The sequence below is a fragment of the Bombina bombina genome, chromosome 1, assembly GCF_027579735.1.
Source record: "Bombina bombina isolate aBomBom1 chromosome 1, aBomBom1.pri, whole genome shotgun sequence".
Classification (NCBI taxonomy): Eukaryota; Metazoa; Chordata; class Amphibia; order Anura; family Bombinatoridae; genus Bombina; species Bombina bombina.
In genome coordinates, this window is record NC_069499.1 from 167,494,052 (window position 1) to 167,516,421 (window position 22,370).

Genomic DNA, 22,370 nt, shown 5'->3' on the forward strand with positions numbered 1-22,370 from the left:
TTTATTAAAATATATAGATCCTTTTTTTTTTTACAATAATATAACTGTTAAACACGCTCTAGAACCAGTTAGAAACAAGAAATTAAAAGAAAATATACTATACGGGTATAAATATAAAATATATATATATATATATATATATATATATATATATATATATATATATACATACATACTGTAAACTACATTGGCATGTAGTTAATGTAAACTGAATGCAAAAAAAATAACAAAACTTTGAATATTATTTTTAAACAAAATTCAAGTAACATTTGTACACATTCAGAACCGTGCATCAATGTTCTTGTGCATTATCTATTAATTTAATGATTTCAATTTTAACATTATTTTTAATGCACGGATTAATCTTCATAAAATCTGGTAACAGACTTAATAGAAACAGCCTGTCTGCATCCGACTCCATGGTTGATTGATTTGAAGGAACACATTTTCGTTTTCCAGGAACAGCATCTCTTGAAGTTGTAGCAGAATCTGAAAGCACATAAAAATATTTTTGCTGTAAATGCAATATTCTTACACTGATTATACTGCACTGTAACAATCCTAAATTTTAATTTACCACCAACCTGTCATGTCGGAACTCTGTGAAGCTATTTCTGCGCTGTCGGTGACAATTGGATTTAACTCAATATAAGTCTCCAAACTTGGATTTTCCATTATGATGGTTTCAGTCATGTCCTGCACTGTGCCTGATAGCATATAGGTGTCCTCCTGCGTTGATGTCTCTGACTGGGAGGTCTGAGGAGTTTCTCTTGATAGAAACTCACTAAAGTTTCCTGTAGTCCTAAAGAAAAAGATAATATGGTTTTAATACATTTTTCATAAATAATATAATAAACTGAATTTATAATAATTATTAAACTATTTCTAATTATTATATAATAAAATAATTAAACACAGAAATTAAGATTATAACTTTAATACAATGATATAGGAAGTTTTACCTTTTTGGTTTTAAACAAGGATTGAGGAAACTCAGATATTTGCTCACAATCCATGTGGGATCTTCTATTATAACGTCTGCTCCTGATCCACTTTTTTTATAAATTCGGAGGTATTTGTCTCTTATGGACTTCCACTTGGCAGGACAGGAAGCTTCTGCATAACAAAATAAGTAAACAAAAATATGTATTTACTTAATTATGGTAACATTGTTTAAGTTACACTTTTTACAACAAACACTTTTATGACTATTCTATGAAAGATCTCCATACAAACAGGAATACTGTACCTGGGATATTTAAAATTTCGCTGATTTCTTTCCATGCCATTTGCCGGAAGTTCTGATTGCGATATTCTTTTATTCTCATGTCGTAAAGACAAGGTCTTTTGTCAACTTCCAAAACAAACAGAATATCTGCATCCCAACCACACTGTTGCGAAAAGGCCATTTTCTATGAAAAATATTTTTCTATTGAATAAAATAAAGCAGAAAAAACAAATAAAATTTAATAAAGCCACTGAACACTCAAATTAAAAATTGGAAAGGTTTAGGAATACATTGTATATGTATATACCAAATACACAAGCAGGAACTCATGATTAATTATCACATCACCACCCCTTCAACAGCCATCTTACAATTTTTTTTTAAAATGTTAAAATATTTTTTATCTTTATTTGTATTAATAATACACTTTTTAATTGTTTTCAAGAATTTAAATATTTTTAAACTTTAAGTCAATAAAATAAATTAATCACACTTTTATTGAAAGTTCTAAAACACATCCATGTCCACTCACATGAACCCAATTGCGGAAAAATCAAGATCTTTGCGTACATTTTTTTGCAAGAAGCCGATGGTGGGGACATCCTCGATGTTGTGTAAGGGATCTGGGAGGGGGAGGGAGGTAGGATATTGAGGGGGGGCAGCTACACTACAGAAATATATTATTATATTAAGATTAAAAAATGCACACATTTTTGGGGGGCAAACTGGATACTGTCAGAAAGCTGCCAGTACCCAAGATGACGGTAAATATTTAGAGAGGGTTGGGTTTAGAGAGCTGTATGGGGGGGGGGGGTCAGAATCAATTTAAGAAAAGAAAAACAGAATTTATGTTTACCTGATAAATTTCTTTCTCCTACGGTGTATCCGGTCCATGGCTTCATCCTTACTTGTGGGATATTCTCTTCCCCTACAGGAAGTGGCAAAGAGAGCACACAGCAGAGCTGTCCACATAGCTCCCCTCAGGCTCCGCCCCCCCCAGTCATTCGACCGACGGTTAGGAGAAAAAGGAGAACCATAAGGTGCAGTGGTGACTGTAGTTTACAAAAAATAAATTTAAACCTGACCAAAATGCCAGGGCGGGCCGTGGACCGGATACACCGTAGGAGAAAGAAATTTATCAAGTAAACATAAATTCTGTTTTCTCCTACATTGGTGTATCCGGTCCACGGCTTCATCCTTACTTGTGGGAACCAATACCAAAGCTTTAGGACACGGATGAAGGGAGGGAACAAGTCAGGTAACCTAAACGGAAGGCACCACTGCTTGCAAAACCTTTCTCCCAAAAATAGCCTCCGAAGAAGCAAAAGTAATGAATTTGTAAAATTTGGCAAACGTATGCAGTGAAGACCAAGTCGCTGCCTTACAAATCTGTTCAACAGAAGCCTCATTCTTGGAAGCCCATGTGGAAGCCACAGCTCTAGTAGAGTGAGTTGTAATTCGTTCAGGAGGCTGCCTTCCAGCAGTCTCATAAGCCAACCGGATGATGCTTTTCAGCCAGAAAGACAGAGAGGTCGCAGTCGCCTTTTGAATTCTTCTCTTGCCAGAATAGACGACAAACAAGGACGATGTTTGTCTGAAGTCTTTAGTTGCTTTTAGATAAAACTTTAAAGCACGAACCCCATCAAGATGGTGTAACAGACGTTCCTTGTTAGAAACTGGATTAGGACACAGAGAAGGAACAACTATTTCCTGGTTGATATTCTTATTGGAAACCACTTTTGGAAGAAAACCAGGTTTGGTACGTAAAACGACCTTATCTGTATGAAACACCAGATAGGGTAAATTACACTGCAAAGCAGACAATTCAGAAACTCTTCTAGCAGAAGAAATAGATACAAAAAACCCCCAAAACTTTCCAAGATAGTAACTTAATATCTATGGAATGTAGAGGTTCAAACGGAACCCCTTGAAGAACTAAATTTAGACTCCATGGAGGAGCCACAGGTCTGTAGACAGGCTTGATTCTGACTAAAGCCTGTACAAACTCTGAATATCTGGCATGGCTGCCAGACGCTTGTGTAACCAAACAGACAGAGCAGATATCTGTCCCTTAAAAGAACTAGCTGACAGACCTTTCTCCAATCCTTCTTGGAGAAAAGATAGTATCCTTGGAATCCTAATCTTACTCCATGAGTAACCCTTGGATTCGCACCAGCAAAGATATTTCCGCCATATCTTATGGTAAATTTTCCTGGTGACAGGCTTTCTAGCCTGGATCAGAGTATCTATAACTGATTCCGAAACCCCACGTTTAGCTAGAATCAAGCGTTCAATCTCCAAGCAGTCAGTTGCAGAGAAACTAGGTTTGGATGTTCGAATCGAACTTGAATTAGAAGGTCCGGCCTCAAAGGCAGCTTCCATGGTGGAACCGATGACATATTCACCAGGTCTGCATACCAAGTCCTGCGTGGCCACGCAGGAGCTATTAGAATTACCGAAGCCTTCTCCTGCTTGATCCTGGCTACTAGCCGGGGGAGAAGGGGAAACGGTGGAAAGACATAAGCTAGATTGAACGACCAAGGCGCTACTAAGGTATCTACCAATGTCGCCTTGGGATCCCTGGACCCGTAACGTGTAACTTTGAAGTTCTGACGTGACGCCATCAGATCCAGATCTGTAATGCCCCATAGCTGGGTCAGCTGAGCAAAAAAACCTCCGGGTGGAGTTCCCACTCCCCCGGATGGAAAGTCTGAAGACTCAGATAATCCGCTTCCCAGTTGTCCACTCCTGGGATGTGAATTGCTGATAGATGGCAGGAGTGATCCTCTGTCCATTTGATGATCTTGGATACCTCCCTCATCGCCAGGGAACTCTTTGTTCCCCCCTGATGATTGATGTACGCAACAGTCGTCAAGTTGTCCGACTGAAAACTGATGAATTTGGCCTCCGCTAGTTGAGGCCATGCCTGGAGCGCATTGAATATCGCTCTCAATTCCAAAATGTTTATCGGGAGAAGAAATTCTTCCCGAGACCATAGACCCTGAACCTTCAGGGACTTCCAGACCGCGCCCCAGCCTAAGAGGCTGGCGTCGGTCGTGACAATGATCCACTTCGGTCTTCGGAAACTCATTCCCTGAGACAGGTGATCCTGAGACAACCACCAGAGGAGTGAGTCTCTGGTTTGCTGGTCCATCTGAATCTGGGGAGAAAAATCTGCATAATCCCTATTTCATTGTTTGAGCATGCACAGTTGCAATGGTCTTAAATGAATTCGAGCAAAAGGAACCACGTCCATTGCCGCAACCATTAGTCCTGTTACCTCCATGCACTGAGCTATGGAGGGTTGAGGAATGGATTGAAGAACTCGACAAGTGTTCAAAAGTTTTAGTTTCCTGACCTCTGTCAGATAGATTTTCATTTCTACCGAGTCTATTATTGTTCCCAGGAAGGGAACCCTTGTGAACGGGGACAGAGAACTTTTTTCTATGTTCACCTTCCACCCGTGAGACCTTAGAAAGGCTAGAACAATGTCCGTATGAGCCCTTGCTTTGTGAAAAGACGACGCCTGTATTAAATGTCATCTAGTTAAGGTGCTACTGCAATGCCCCTTGGCCTTAGCACCGCTAGAAGGGACCCTAGCACCTTTGTGAAAATTCTCGGAGCAGTGGCCAATCCGAAGGGAAGAGCCCCGAACTGGTAATCCGAATGGTTTCCATTTGGAATGATGGAACTCTGAGTAATTGGTCTAGGATCTTTAAATCCAGAATTGGCCTGAAAGTTCCTTCCTTTTTGGGAACTACAAACAGGTTTGAGTAAAATCCCAGTCCTTGTTCTGCTGTTGGAACTGGGTTTATCACTCCCATTTTTAAAAGGTACTCTACGCAATGTAAGAATGCCTGTCTCTCTATCTGGTCTAAAGATAAGCGAGACAAGTGGAACCTTCCCCTTGGAGGAAGGTCCTTGAATTCTAGAAGATACCCCTGAGAGACAATTTCTAGTGCCCAGGGGTCCGGAACATCTCTTGCCCAGGCCTGAGCAAAGAGAGAAAATCTGCCCCCTACTAGATCCGGTCCCGGATCGGGGGCTACCCCTTCATGCTGTCTTGGTAGCAGCAGCAGGTCTTTTGGCCTGTTTACCCTTGTTCCAGCCTTGCAGTGGTTTCCATGCTGGTTTGGGCTGGGGTGCGTTACCCTCTTGCCTAGTGGCTGTAGAGGTAGAAGCCGGTCCGTTCCTGAAATTGCGAAAGGAACGAAAATTAGACTTATTTTTAACTTTGAAAGGTCTATCCTGTGGAAGGGCATGGCCCTTTCCCCCAGTGATATCTGAAATAATTTCTTTCAACTCTGGCCCGAATAGGGTCTTACCTTGAAAGGAATATTAAACAATTTTGTTTTGGACGACACATCCGCCGACCACGATTTTAGTCAAAGCGCTCTACGCGCCACTATTGCGAAACCAGAATTTTTCGCCGCTAATTTAGCTAACTGAAAAGCGGCATCTGTAATGAAAGAATTAGCCAACTTCAGGGCGTGAATTCTATCCATGACTTCATCCTAAAAAGTCTCCTTCTGGAGCGAGTTTTCTAATTCCTCAAACCAAAAAGCAGCTGCAGTGGTTACAGGAATAATGCAAGAAATTGGTTGAAGAAGAAAACCTTGTTGAACAAAAATTTTCTTAAATAAACCTTCTAATTTTTTATCCATAGGATCTTTGAAAGCGCCACTGTCTTCTATTTGTATAGTTGTGCGCTTAGCTAGCTCTGAAACTGCCCCCTCTACCTTAGGGACCGTCTGCCACGCGTCCCTTCTGGGGTCAACAATGGGGAACATTTTCTTAAATATAGGAGGGGGAACAAAAGGTACACCTGGTTTCTCCCACTCCTTATTCACTATATCCGCCACCCTCTTAGGTATCGGAAACCTATCAGTGTGTACTGGGACCTCTAAGAATTTATCCATTTTACACAATTTTTCTGGGACCACCAAAGGGTCACAATCATCAAGAGTAGTCAGGACCTCCTTAAGTAGAGCGCGGAGGTGTTCTAGCTTAAATTTAAATGCTATGGTATCAGGCTCTGCCTGCTGAGAAACTTTTCCTGTGTCAGAAATTTCTCCCTCAGACAAGCCCTCCCTCACCGCCAAGTCAGATTGATGTGAGGGCACTACAGATAAATTATCCTCTGCGTCTACTTGCTCATTTTCTGTATTTAAAACTGAGCAATCACGCTTCCTAGGAAAGCTGGCAGTTTGGATAAAAATGCTGCGATAGAATTATCCATTACTGCTGCTAACTGTTGCATAGTAATCGCAATTGGTGCGCTAGATGTACTGGGCATCGCCTGCGCAGGCATAGCTGGTGTTGACACAGAAGGAGAGGAAAGCAAGCTATTTTCACTACATTCAGCTAAAGAATCATCTTGGGCTATATTTTTAAGTGTGATTGTACTGTCCTTAAAGGGACAGTTCACCCAAAAACTTTCTCCCCTTTAAATTATTCCCAATGATCCTTTTTACCTGCTAGAGTGTATTAAATTGGTTGCAAGTAGCTCCTTTACTCATATTTCACCATTTGATATAGCTGATTTAGCTTGTGGTTTCCCAACCTATACTGAAAGTTTTGATACTGGCGTATACGCTATTGACAAGCCTAAGTAAACACAGCCAGCAGAAGAGATTACACTCTCAGTTTGATGCAGGATAGTTAAGTAATACAATGATAATTTTCCATTGTTCTCTCTATTTATTGAGCATTGGTGTTCCAGACAAATATAAAATAAGGAAACAAGTCTGTGTACATAAAAGTGATAACATAATGAGATCTGATATTACCTGAAGCTCAACCCATTGTAATAGGCTGTGGTTTCAAATCACAAAACCAGCTACTTCATGTACACAAATAAACCCCAAAATGCAATTTCTCAAATATTTTATACTCTGCAGTTGGTATAACAAGTCATTTAAAATACATTAATGGAAAAACAATTTTACAGTGTACTGTCCCTTTAAGCTGTTTGGACGCTATGGCACACTTCACACATAAATTTAATGGGGGAACCACCTTGGCCTTTGGACATACAGAACATAGGCTATCTGAAGACTCAGACATGTTTAACAGACTTAAACAGAACTATAATGCAATAAAAATTATTTTTGACAAAAACGTTACTGTCTCTTTAAATAATTAAAAAGCACACTTTTTTACTGAAATATCAAAAAACCATGAAATAAACATCTGATTTTAATGAAATTTTCACCACAGAGTCTTAATGCTTTGAAAAGATTAAACACAAATTTTCAGATCAATTATCCCCTTAATGCACACTTTTTTACTGAAACATCAAAAAAAACCATGAAATAAACATCCAATTTTAATGAAATTTTCACCACTGGCAGGCCCATTTATCAAGCTCCGTACGGAGCTTGAAGGGCCGTGTTTCTGGCGAGTCTTCAGACTCGCCAGAAACACAACTTATGAAGCAGCGGTCTAAAGACCGCTGCTCCATAACCCTGTCCGCCTGCTCTGAACAGGCGGACAGGAATCGCCGGACATCAACCCGATCGAATACGATCGGGTTGATTGACAGCTCCCTGCTGGCGGCCGATTGGCCGCGAGTCAGCAGGGGGCGGCGTTGCACCAGCAGCTCTTGTGAGCTGCTGGTGCAATGTTAAATGCGGAGAGCGTATTGCTCTCCGCATTTAGCGAGGTCTTGCGGACCTGATCCGCAGTGTCGGATCAGGTCCGCAAGCCCTTTGATAAATGGGCCTGATAGTCTTAATGCTTTGAAATGATTGCACACAAATTTTCAGATCAATTAACCCCTAATGCCCAAACTGGAGTTAATAACAGTTATTAACCAGTTAACACACTACAGTACTAGCCACAGCTTCTCACTGTAGCCTTTACCTTCATTAGGGATTATTTTAGCAGGAAATAAGCCTCCCTGGAGTCTTTTATGATGCCTCTTGACTCTCCACATGAAGCTGCATGGATTGCCTAGGCAAAAACAACTGCACAATTTAGGCCTAAAAATTAGGCCTCCTCCCTCTTCATTCTAGAGTGGAGGGGCCTTTCTGACTAGATTTAGGTGTCCAAATAAGTGCCAGGCCGAAATTAAACCCCAAAAGTGTTTTAAAGTCTGAAAAAACACCTTATTTATAGTGAAAAACATGCTAAAAAGCAATCGATTTTAAAGCCCACAATAGTGTCAACCAGCAAAGAGCCCTAAATATAAGCCATCATTTTATACAGAGTCTATTAGAAAAAAATGGCTCACCAATCCCAGAGGGAATTTCTGACAGTCTTCTAGCATTACATGGTCTTGTTAGAAAAATGACTGATCATACCTGAAGCAGTTAAGCCTGCAAACTGTTCCCCCCAACTGATGTTCTCTGGTTAACAGTCCTGCGTGGGAACAGCGATGGATTTTAGTTACTGGTGCTAAAATCATATTCCTCTTAGCAGAAATCTTCATCACTTTCTGCTGTAGAGTAAATAGTACAAACCGGCACTATTTTAAAATAACAAACTCTTGATAGAAGAAATAAAAAACTACAACTAACACCACATACTCTTTACCACCCCCGTGGAGATGCTACTTGTTCAGAGCGGCAAAGAGAATGACTGGGGGAGCGGAGCCTGAGGGGAGCTATGTGGACAGCTCTGCTGTGTGCTCTCTTTGCCACTTCCTGTAGGGGAAGAGAATATCCCATAAGTAAGGATGAAGCCGTGGACCGGATACACCAATGTAGGAGAAAAATATTTTATTTTAGTACTGGCAGACGGCGTTGACAATTGTGAGGTGGGGGAGGGAAGAGAGCTGTTTGAGGGGGTCAGGGAGGGTTCAGGGGGTGGGATGTGTCAGGCTGATCTCTACATTAAAGTGAAGGTATATAGTACTAGTTCTAAAGCCTGTGTACACGGGCCAATTGTGTCTCTCTCTCTCTCCGTGTGAAGCTCTATTCTCTGCCGTACCTGATCATCGCGCTTGCTGTTAAACTTGCGGAGGTGCGTGTGCGATCGCGCTGCTGTTAGACTTGCAGAGGTGCGCGTGTGAGGTCGGGTGGGTGCGCGTGCGAAGCTCTATTCTCTGCTGTGCGCTGCTTAAACCATGGAGGTGCGCGTGCAAGGTCAATCTAAGGCCAAGTGTGTTTGTCTCTACTGCGCATGACGGCTTCAGACAAAAACACTTGGCCTTTTATAATATAGGATGATCGCAACTTATTTTTTTTTTTATATATATTATTGTTATAAATACACTTTATATTTACATTCCCGGCCGTTCCTAGCTCCGCCCTCCATGTATTTCCGGATAATTGCCTTTATTACGTACAGAGCGGTCCCACCCGCTCTGTACATACTTCAAATGCGCGTTCCCGATTGCCGGAACAATTGCGCATGCGCACCATTCCCCATACAATCGATTTGCGCCTGCGTGACCCAAAAAATGTTATGCCTAAAGCGCAGGCTTCAATCGTTGCAACATAGTATTCAATGACTAGCTATTCATTCATTACTATGTTGTCAGCGAATTGTGAACGCTGCAAGGGCCCGATCCGATATGCAGCGTCGCCCGCAAATGCCGGCGACGCTGAAATTTGCGCTGGTTTGGTATCCTATATACGATATACCATAGGCAGGTATACCAAACCAGCGCAGTTTGGTATCCAATATACAGCGTAAGGACTTACGTGGTGAAAATGGAGAAATCTTACTCCATTTTCACCTCGCCACAAAAAGCAGCCGTAGTAAGCCTTACGCTGTGTATTGGAACACCTAACGCATGTGCAATGTCTATCTACCTGTCAACCGCGATCCCCCGCCGCCATCCCTAATAAAGTATTTAACCCCTAAACCGCCGCTCCCGGACCCCGCCGCCATCTACATTAACTACCCCCTAATGTGATCCCCCTACACTGTGGCCAACAATATTAAACTACCCCCTAAAGTGAGCCCCTTACACCGCCGCCATCTACCTTACCTACCCACTAAAGTGAGCCCCTTACACCGCCGCCATCTACCTTACCTACCCCCTAATGTGAGCTCCTACCCCGCCGCCATCTAAAATTATTAACCCCTAATTTAATCCCCCTACCCCGCCGCCACCTATATTAAATTAATTAACCCCTAATCTAATCCCCCTACCATGCCGCCAGCTATATTAAATTATTTAACCCCTAAAACACTAAACTATCCCTACCACTAAACCCAAGTCTAACCCTACAAATAGCCCTGAAAAGGGCTTTTTGCGTGGCATTACCCCAAAGTAAACTGCTCTATTGCCAGCCCTTAAAAGGGCTTTTTGCGGGCCATTGCCCTAAAGTAATCAGCTCTTTTACCAGCCCTTAAAAGGGCTTTTGGTGGGGCTTTGTCACAAAGTAAACTGCTCTTTTGCATCTAATCTAAATCCCCCTACACCGAGGCCACCTATAATAAATGTATTACCCCCTAATCTAATCCCCCTACACCGGCCCTACCTATAATAAATGTATTAACCCCTAATTTAATCCCCCTACACCGCTGCCATCTATATTAACTATATTAACTCTAATTATATTAGGGTTAATATAGTTAATATAGTTATTATATTATATATATTAACTATATTAACCCTAATTATATTAGGTTTAATATAGTTAATATCGTTATTATATTATTTATATATTAAGTATAATAACCTTATCTAACTCTAACATCCCTAACTAAACTCTTATTAAAATAAATATAATATTAATATTATTAATGAAAATATTCCTATTTAAATCTAAATACTTACCTATAAAATAAACCCTAAGATAGCTACAATGTAATTTATAATTACATTGTAGCTATTTTAGGGTTTATATTTATTTTACAGGTAACTTGGTATTTATTTTAACTAGGTACAATAGCTATTAAATAGTGAATAACTATTTAATAGCTACCTAGTTAAAATAATTACCAATTTACCTGTAAAATAAATCCTAACCTAAGTTACAAATACACCTACACTATCAATAAATTAAATAAACTACAAATATCTAAACTAAAATACAATAAAATAATCTAAACTAAATTACACAAAAAACAAACACTAATTTACAAAAAATAAAAAAAATATTACAAGATTTTTAAGCTAATTACACCTATTCTAAGCCCCCTAATAAAATAATAAAGCCCCCAAAATTAAAAACTTTCCCTGCCCTATTCTAAATTAAAAAAGTTAGCTCTTTTACCTTACCAGCCCTTAAAAGGGCCTTTTGCGGGGCATGCCCCAAAGAAAACTGCTCTTTTGCCTGAAAAAAACCCCCACAATACCACCCCCCAACATTACAACCCACCTCCCACATACCCCTAATATAACCCAAACCCCCCTTAAATAAACCTAACACTACCCCCCTGAAGATCTCCCTACCTTGTATTCACCCAGCCGAGCAGAACTCTTCATCCGATCCGGGCGATGTCTTCAATCAAGCTGCAGAGAGACTTCTTCCATCCAGCAATGTCTTCAATCAAGCTGCAGAGAGTCTTCTTCTATCCGGCGATGTCTTCAAGCAAGCGGCAGAGTCTTCTTCCATCCGGTGATGTCTTCAAGCAAAGCGGCATCTTCAATCTTCTTTCTTCGCTCCTCCGCCGCGGAGCATCCATCCGGCACGACGACTTCCCGACGAATGAGGTACCTTTAAATGACGTCATCCAAGATGGCGTCTGTTGAATTCCAATTGGCTGATAGGATTCTATCAGCCAATCAGAATTAAGGTAGAAAAATCTGATTGGTTGATTGAATCAGCCAATCAGATTCAAGTTCAATCCGATTGGCTGAACCAATCAGCCAATCGGATTGAACTTGAATCTGATTGGCTGATTCAATCAACCAATCAGATTTTTCTACCATAATTCCGATTGGCTGATAGAATCCTATCAGCCAATCGGAATTCGACGGACGCCATCTTGGATGACGTCATTTAAAGGTACCTCATTCGTCGGGAAGTCGTCGTGCTGGATGGATGCTCCGCGGCGGAGGAGCGAAGAAAGAAGATTGAAGATGCCGCTTTGCTTGAAGACATCACCGGACGGAAGAAGACTCTCTGCAGCTTGATTGAAGACATCGCCCGGATCGGATGAAGAGTTCTGCCCGGCTGGGTGAATACAAGGTAGGGAGATCTTCAGGGGGGTAGTGTTAGGTTTATTTAAGGGGGGTTTGGGTGGGTTTAGAATAGGGGTATGTGGGTTGTAATGTTGGGGGGTGGTATTGTGTTTATCTTTACAGGCAAAAGAGCAGTTTTCTTTGGGGCATGACCGCTAAAGGCCCTTTTAAGGGCTGGTAAGGTAAAAGAGCTTTGAACTTTTTTAATTTAGAATAGGGCAGGGAAATTTTTTTATTTTGGGGGGCTTTATTATTTTATTAGGGGGCTTAGAATAGGTGTAATTAGCTTAAAAATCTTGTAATATTTTTTTTTTTTTGTAATTTAGTGTTTGTTTTTTTGGTAATTTAGTTTAGTTTAATTTATTGTATTTTAGTTTAGATATTTGTAGTTTATTTAATTTATTGATAGTGTAGGTGTATTTGTAACTTAGGTTAGGATTTATTTTACAGGTACATTGGTAATTATTTTAACTAGGTAGCGATTAAATAGTAAATAACTATTTAATAGCTATTGTACCTAGTTAAAATAAATACAAAGTTGCCTGTAAAATAAATATAAACCCTAAAATCCATACAAAAAAACATTGGCGGGTAGATGTCTGCAGGGTAGCTAAGGTAGATGGCGGCAGTTTAGGGGTTAATAACTTTATTAGGTAGCGGCGGGGTCCGGGAGCGGCGGTTTAGGGGTTAAACACTTTATTGGGGATCGCGGACCGCGGTTGACAGGTAGATAGATATTGCGCATGCGTTAGGTGTTCGGAATTGTTTGTGCATGCGCTACATGTGAACGAGCATGGATTGTCAATGACGATTTGTTAGGGAACGCATGCGCAGTTTGATCGCGTTACGTGTGCAAAAAGGGGCTGGACGCCACGGGGTATGGGCTATAATTTGTTAAGGGCAATGTCAATCAAATTAGATACGAGGGACAAGATGGCGGGCGGAGGAAGAAAGTAAGCGAAGTAGGTTTATAAATCCTTCGATTATGGTTTTAGTCTTAATTATTTTATTAGGGGGCTTAGAATAGGTGTAATTAGCTTAAAAATCTTGTACTTTTTTTTTATTTTTTGTAATTTAGTGTTTGTTTTTTTGGTAATTTAGTTTAGTTTAATTTATTGTATTTTAGTTTAGATATTTGTAGTTTATTTAATTTATTGATAGTGTAGGTGTATTCGTAACTTAGGTTAGGATTTATTTTACAGGTACATTGGTAATTATTTTAACTAGGTAGCGATTAAATAGTAAATAACTATTTAATAGCTATTGTACCTAGTTAAAATAAATACAAAGTTGCCTGTAAAATAAATATAAACCCTAAAATCGCTACAATGTAATTTATTAATTACATTGCAGCTATCTTAGGGTTTATTTTATAGATAAGTATTTAGATTTAAATAGGAATATTTTCATTAATAATATTAATATTATATTTATTTTAATAAGAGTTTAGTTAGGGATGTTAGAGTTAGATAGGGTTATTATACTTAATATATATATAATATAATAACTATATTAACCCTAATATAATTAGGGTTAATATAGTTAGTATAGCTGGCGGCGGTGTAGGGGGATTAAATTAGGGGTTAATATTTTTAAAATAGATGGCGGCGGGGTAGCTAAGGTAGATGGCGGCGGGGTAGGTGGGGTAGATGGCGGCGGGGTAGCTAAGGTAGATGGCGGCGGGGTAGCTAAGGTAGATGTCAGCGGGGTAGATGTCGGCGGGGTAGATGGGGTAATGTCGGCGGGGTAGATGTCGGCGGGGTAGCTAAGGTAGATGGCGGCGGTTTAGGGGTTAATAACTTTATTAGGTAGCGGCGGGGTCCGGGAGCGGTGGTTTAGGGGTTAAACACTTTATTGGGGATCGCGGACCGCGGTTGACAGGTAGATAGACATTGCGCATGCGTTAGGTGTTCGGAATTGTTTGCGCATGCGCTACATGTGAACGAGCATGGATTGTCAATGACGATTTGTTAGGGAACGCATGCGCAGTTTGATCGCTTTACGTGTGCAAAAAGGGGCTGGACGCCACGGGGTATGGGCTATAATTCGTTAAGGGCAATGTCAATCAAATTAGATACGAGGGACAAGATGGCGGGCGGAGGAAGAAAGTAAGCGAAGTAGGTTTATAAATCCTTCAATTATGGTTTTAGTCTTAAATTATAAAAAAATTATGAATTAAACTAATGTTTATTTTAGGTAATTAACAAGATGAGGAAGAGTGGTGAACGTGACTTGACATTCACTTTAAAGCTAAAATTTACCCTAGAAGCTGCCTAATTAACTACTTCACTGCTGGGCATAATACAAGTGTGGTGCGCAGCTGCATTTAGCGGCCTTCTAATAACCAAAAAGCAACACCAAAGCCATATATGTCTGCTATTTCTGAACAAAGGGGATCCCAGAGAAGCATTTACAACCATTTGTGCCATAATTGCACAAGCTGTTTGTAAATAATTTCAGTGAGAAACCTAAAATTGTGAAAAATGAAACAATTTTTTTATTTGATCGCATTTGGCGGTGAAATTGTGACATGAAATATACCAAAATAGGCCTAAATAAATACTTTGGGTTGTCTACTAAAAAAAAAAAAAAAATTATGCGAGGGGTTATTCAGGGATTCCTGACAGATATCAGTGTTACAATGTAACTATTGTTAATTTTGAAAAATTTTTTTGGAAATAGCAAAGTGCTACTTGTATTTATTGCCCTATAACTTGCAAAAAAAGCAAAGAACATGTAAACATTGGGTATTTCTAAACTCAGGACAAAATTTAGAAACTATTTAGCATGGGTGTTTTTGATGGTTGTAGATGAGTAAGAGATTTTGGGGGTCAAAATTAGAAAAAGTGTGTTTTTTCCCCTCATATTTTATAAAAAAAATTATAGGAAATTATAAGATACTGTATGTTGAAAAAAATGCTATCTTTAGAAGGTCCATTTAATGGTGAGAAAAACTGTATATAATATGTGTGGGTACAGTAAATGAGGAAAATTACAGATAAACACAAACACCTCAGAAATTTAAAAATAGCCCAAACAGTCAGAAAATGGAAAAGTGCTGTGGTCCTTAAGGGGTTAAAATAAAGTGTTTAAAACATAAAGCAAAAAATAAAAACTTTATAACATTTTTTTGGATGTGCAGGCGAAAATCCACTACAACTTGACCCACAACTACTGCCTGATTTTGTACAATATCCATGTATGGTGTATATTATGCAATAATCAAGCAGTAATATGATTTTTTCTACCAAACAAAGATGTATTCATTTGTTTATCAGCTTGCTTTATTTTATTTGTACTGTGCAAAAATGTTAAAAAATGAGTAAATTTTTGAGTGGTAAAAAAAATCATAATAACATTTTTTAATAATTATTGCACATTAACCTTACATGGGTATTTCACACAAGCATGCTAGCTTGTACCTGCTATATGCAGTACAGGTATCACAGCTGCTTGTACACTACTCTACTCTACTACACTGAGAAATCGCCGGTTTGTGGTGGCCTCCCTCCTTCTCAGCTACCAACACCCAGGCACCAGCCCCTGAAATAATCTAAAAGAGCTGCAAGCCAATAAATTCCTCTCAACAGAAGCTCATTTGTCTGTGGGAATCTGATTGGCTGCCCGCATCCTAACGCACGTGTTTATATGCGTGAGCCGATTGGCTGAAGATGAAATTATTCATCTCTCAGCGCTTGGCTACACAAGTCCACGCCAACTGTCGCCGAAGGAGTCAAGAGCCAAGACACACTGCTCGCGAATGTCCGCGCGTCACCTCTTCCCCTAGCTGCGCGTTGCTTAGCGTGAAGTGTCACGGGTTTAACTCCACTAGAAGCCTTTTTTTTGGTAGCGCTAGTATTACAAGTTGAAAGTAAAGAGTTTTCGCTTCAGCACTAACCTGACGCATGCAAAAAGCAAAACTTTGAATATCAAGAATGCGTTAACGTACCCCCCATGTATGTCAAGGGAGAAAAAAAAAAATAACTGGAAAAAAAGTAATACCCTACTTGCGCGTAAACCCGATTGCATATTATCAAGTGCACTAACCCGACATGAAAATATGAATATTTCACATTACAATGTTATTCACATAGAAGAATATGTTCTATTTATACATATATGCATATCTCTCCCAAGGCAGAACATGCTGTGATCTGAGATGTCATTGCAAAAAATGAAGTACAGTATATCTGCAGAAATAATGGGGCACATACAATAACTGTTAGCTCTTTAGTTTTGCAGCACTACTCTGCATCAGGCTGTTCTGTGCTCTGGCTGAACTGTGTCAGTTTTCCATAACAGTGCAACCAGAGCAAAGCACTTTGGTTTGAAGAGAAAAGTCAAATATGGAGTAGGACTGGCTCTCATGGATTTTGTCAACCCTGCCCCCTTGTCTTTTCTGATCTGCAAAGCTGTTTCTCCAGAATGTAAGACTTTCTTGTGAGCAATGCATCTTTTGTTATTACTACATTTTGCATTATAATAAAACTATTATAAAAAACCTAATTTTTAACCCCTAATCTGCCGACCGCACACCGCCGCCACATACATTATCCCTATGTACCCCTAATCTGCTGTCCCTAACATCGCCGACACATACATAATATTTATTAACCCCTAATCTGACCCCCCAACGTCGCCGCTACCTTACCTACACTTATTAACCCCTAATCTGCCGACCGGACCTCGCCGCCACTATAATAAATGTATTAACCCCTAAACCGCCGCACTCCGGCATCAAAAACCCTATAATAAATAGTATTAACCCCTAATCTGCCCTCCCTAAAATCTTTGACACCTAACTTCAAGTATTAACCCCTAATCTGCCAACCGGACCTCGCCGCAACTCTAATAAATGTATTAACCCCTAAAGCTTAGTCTAACTCTAACACCCCCCTAAGTTAAATATAATTTTTATCTAACGAAATAAATTAAATCTTATTAAATAAATTATTCCTATTTAAAGCTAAATACTTACCTGTAAAATAAATCCTAATATAGCTACAATATAACGAATAAAAAAAACAAACAAAGCCGCCCAAAATAAAAAAATGCCCTACCCTATTCTAAAATAAAAAGTTAACAGCTCTTTTACCTTACCAGCCCTTAAAAGGGCTTTTTGCGCGGCATGCCCCAAAGAATTCAGCTCTTTTGCCTGTAAAAAAAACCCATACAATACCCCCCCCAACATTACAACCCACCACCCACATACCCCTAATCTAACCCACCCAAACCCCCCTTAAAAAACCTAACACTAATCCCCTGAAGATCTCCCTACCTTGTATTCACCCAGCCGGGTATCACCGATCCGTCCAGAAGAGGTCCTCCAGAGGGTCCGAAGTCTTCATCCTATCCGGCCAGAAGAGGTCCTCCAGAGGCTCGGAAGTCTTCATCCAGGTGGCATCTTCTATCTTCTTCCATCCGGAGCGGGTCCATCTTGAAGCAGCCGGCGCGGATCCATCCTCTTCTAACGACGTCCTAAGTCCGAATGAAGGTTCCTTTAAATGACGTCATCCAAGATGGCGTCCCTCAAATTCCGATTGGCTGATAGGATTCTATCAGCCAGTCGGAATTAAGGTAGGAAAAATCTGATTGGCTGATTGAATCAGCCAATCAGGTTCAAGTTCAATCGGATTGGCTGATCCAATCAGCCAATCAGATTGAGCTTGCATTCTATTGGCTGATCGGAACAGCAATAACTGTTCTATGTTAATACTGACCATTACTGTCTGTGTTCCTGCTAGCAATAACTATTCTATGCTAATACTGACCATTACTGTCTGTGTTCCTGCTAGCAATAACTATTCTATGCTAATACTGACCATTACTGTCTGTGTTCCTGCTAGCAATAACTGTTCTATGTTAATACTGACCATTACTGTCTGTGTTCCTGCTAGCAATAACAGTTCTATGCTAATTCTGACCATTACTGTCTGTGTTCCTGCTAGCAATAACTGTTCTATGTTAATACTGACCATTACTGTCTGTGTTCCTGCTAGCAATAACAGTTCTATGCTAATTCTGACCATTACTGTCTGTGTTCCTGCTAGCAATAACAGTTCTATGCTAATTCTGACCATTACTGTCTGTGTTCCTGCTAGCAATAACTGTTCTATGTTAATACTGACCATTACTGTCTGTGTTCCTGCTAGCAATAACAGTTCTATGCTAATTCTGACCATTACTGTCTGTGTTCCTGCTAGCAATAACTGTTCTATGCTAATACTGACCATTACTGTCTGTGTTCCTGCTAGCAATAACTGTTCTATGTTAATACTGACCATTACTGTCTGTGTTCCTGCTAGCAATAACTGTTCTATGTTAATACTGACCATTATTGTCTGTGTTCCTGCTAGCAATAACTGTTCTATGTTAATACTGACCATTACTGTCTGTGTTCCTGCTAGCAATAACTGTTCTATGTTAATACTGACCATTACTGTCTGTGTTCCTGCTGGCAATAACTGTTCTATGCTAATACTGACCATTACTGTCTGTGTTCCTACTAGCAATAACTGTTCTATGTTAATACTGACCATTACTGTCTGTGTTCCTGCTAGCAATAACTGTTCTATGCTAATACTGACCATTACTATCTGTGTTCCTGCTAGCAATAACTGTTCTATGCTAATACTGACCATTATTGTCTGTGTTCCTGCTAGCAATAACTGTTCTGTGTTAATACTGACCATTACTGTCTGTGTTCCTGCTAGCAATAACTGTTCTATGCTATTACTGACCATTACTGTCTGTGTTCCTGCTAGCAATAACTGTTCTGCGTTCCTACTAGCAATAACTGTTCTGTGTTAAAGTGAATGTAAAGTTAACGCTATGAGATAAAGTCAGTCGATAGAAGTTTAAAAAAATGAATGAGACTTTCATTCATGAAATCTTTAGTATATACTTATCTTCAGAGATATTTCGCATAAAACGCTATACGGATAAGAGCTGATCCTTCACCCGCCATATTCAGCAATTGATTGACAGATGACTCATCTGCAATCAACTAATCGAAGTCCCCCCCCCCCCCCTCAGGGGCGTTCAATCCCTTTGCACAAACGTCACGGGGGAAACGATTAGTTGATTGCAGATGAGTCATCTGTCAATCAATTGCTGTATACGGCGACCGGAGGTTCAACTCTTATCTGTTTAGCGCTTCGTGTGAAATATCTCTTAAGATAAGCATTATAATTATCAGGTTCCGCAGCGCTATGAACATAGGTGGTATATAAAAACAATTACAAGGATCAAATGGGTAGAGGGTCTTGCCGAGAGTTGCACTGTTTTAGTCGGCTCTTATGAAGGTGGACTACAAACAGCTGGGCTTATAGGCTTACATGCTATGGCGTTTAAGGGGATAGCAGTGGAGATAGGAAGGTTAGTGTAGGTTGTATGCAACCCTGAACAGTAGAGTTTTTAGGGAGCACTTGAAGCTTTTAAAACTAGGGGAGAGTCTTGTGGAGCGAGGCAGAGAGTTCCATAAGATGGGAGCCAGTCTGGAGAAATCTTGTAAACGGGAATGTGAGGAGGTAACAAGAGAGGAGGAGAGTAGGAGATCATGAGCGGAACGAAGGAGTCGGGAGGGAGAGTATCTGGAGACAAGGTCTGAGATGTAGGGGGAGCAATGCAATTGAGGGCTTTATGTGTCAGAGTGAGAATTTTGTGTTTAATCCTGGAGGCAAGATGAAGCCAGTGAAGGGATTGGCAGAGAGATGCGATAGATGAAGAGCAACGTGTAAGAAAGATGAGCCTGGCAGAGGCATTCATTATGGATTGTAAAGGAGCTAGGTGGCAGCTAGGGAGACCAGAGAGGATGGAGTTGCAGTAGTCGAAGCGGGAAAGAATGAGAGTGGATTAAAATCTTAGTTGTGTCTTGTGTGAGGAAATGTCTGATTTTAGAGATGTTTTTAAGGTGGAAGCAGCAAGCTTTAGCCAAGGACTGCATGTGAGGAGTGAAAGAAAGATCTGAGTCAAATGTGACCCCAAGACATTGGGCATGTGAGGTTGGGGTAACGATGGAGTTATCAACAGTTATAGAGACATGGGGGGGTGGAGATTTTGGAAGAAGGGGGGGAAATAAGGAGCTCAGTTTAGTAAGAGATTTAGCTTGAGGTAGTGAGAGGACATCCAAGATGAGTTATGAGAGAGACAGTTAGTGACACGGGTTAGCAAGGAAGGAGATAGTTCTGGTGCAGAGAGGTAGATTTGGGTATCGTCGCTATACAGATGATAATGAAACCCATGGGACTTTATTAAGGAACCTAATGAGGACGTGTAGATTGAGAAGAGAAGGGGACCGAGGACAGAGCCTTGTGGTACCCCAACAGAAAGAGTTAACGGGGCAGAGGATGCCCCAGAGAAGGCTACACTAAAGGTACGGTTAGACAGATAGGAAGAGAACCAAGAGAGAGCTGTCTCGCAGATGCCGATGGATTGGAGGGTATGGAGCAAAAGAGGGTGGTCGACAGTATCAAAGGCTGCAGACAGATCAAGGAGGATAAGTAGAGAGAAGTGGCCTTTGGATTTTGCTGTAAATAGGTTGTTGGTAACCTTAACAATTGCTGTATCTGTTGAGTGAAGGGGGAAAAATCCAAATTGCAGTGGATCAAGGAGGGAGTTTAGTGTAAGGCAATGGGATAGACGTGCATATACTATCTTTTCAAGAAGCTTTGAGGCAAGAGGGAGTAGGGAAATAGGGGGGTAGTTGGGTGGGGAGGTTGGATCGAGAGGTTTTTTTTGAGGATAGGTGTGACTAATGCATGTTTAAGAGATGTGGGAACTATACCAGTGCTGAGGGAGAGGTTGAAGATGTGTGTGAGTATAGGGGTAAGGGTAGAAGAGAGGGAGGGGAGTAGTTGTGAGGGGATGGGGTCAAGGGGACAGGTAGTGAGGTGAGAGGACAATATAAGGACAGAAACTTCTTCCTCTGTAATAGGGGCAAAATAGCTAAATTTATGGTTATGCGTGTTTCTGTGCTCCTGCTAGCAATAGCTGCCACCAGTGTTAATATTGATCACTGTTGTCCGTTGCTGCTAGCAATAACTGTAATGTGGTAATACTGACCATGCCTGTCTGTGAGCTTTTTCTGTCACCTATTTCTTGCAGGTCAGTACCAGTTATTGCCAAATCTTGACCTGCTATAGAGCTCCGCCCTGCTAAGGTTTCCTCCTAAAGGGACACTAAAGTCAAAATTAAACCCTCATGAGTCAAATAAAGCATTACATTTAAATAAAAATCCAATTTATTCAATTCCCAAATTCTGCAGTCGTTTTACATGCACATTTTCTGAGTCATCAGCTCCTATTGAGCATGTGCAAGAGTTCACAGTTTATACATCTGTGATTGGCTGATGAATGCCCCGATACAGGGGGCAGGGAAATGGAAAGAAACTGAAATGTGTCGTTAAAATCTACTACAGTACTCATTTTGAAATGTACTGTTACTGCATTGTCTTTTTCATTATGCATTTGTTTACTATGTAATTCTACTGATGGTCTGTATACACCCATTTAGTGTTAATATCCTGGATAAATTATCTACATAATTCAGGCAGTTTATCTCATGCTAATCTTCAAATGGATTAGAATATCATTGTAAAGAAAACCAAAACGTACAAACAAATGGAGGATCACTGTTAACTGGCACAAAGGAATATTTCACTCACTGCTCCATTGTGATAAATATATATGGTGGGTTGGCCTAGTTTTAGGCGCTAGCATACCCAACCCAAGTATACAAGTATATACAATTCTGTAAACAACGTAAAAAAATTACAATACGTCAGAAATTATATGTTTAAACGCTATCAAAATACAATGTGTTACATTTTGTAACATGTATTATTAGTAATACAATAATTGTGGCTGTATATAAAAAAACGTTACACAACTCTAAAACACGCATCGTGTATTTCATTCCTGTCGACTTTCAGAAGCACCATTCCAGTAAAACGATCGATTCGAGAATTTCGAGATCGAGCTTCAACATTTTACGTGCGCGCCCTCTTCTACACTACAGACCTGTGCGCCCGAGTGGTGTGGCATGTGATAAGATACGTGC

At 40.3% G+C, this 22,370-nt stretch overlaps 1 protein-coding gene across 1 annotated transcript; it reads right to left on the bottom strand.

The window, feature by feature from the left end:
• Window positions 1–167: 167 nt before the first annotated feature.
• Window positions 168–22,308, bottom strand: LOC128645000 (uncharacterized). Its single transcript, XM_053697711.1, has 5 exons — window positions 22,201–22,308; window positions 1,250–1,429; window positions 963–1,116; window positions 585–802; window positions 168–489 (listed from the first exon to the last, which is right to left on the bottom strand). Exons 2-5 carry the CDS (start codon window positions 1,407–1,409, stop codon window positions 293–295), a joined length of 729 nt encoding a protein of 242 aa, XP_053553686.1. The 5' UTR covers window positions 1,410–1,429; window positions 22,201–22,308; the 3' UTR covers window positions 168–292.
• Window positions 22,309–22,370: the final 62 nt, after the last annotated feature.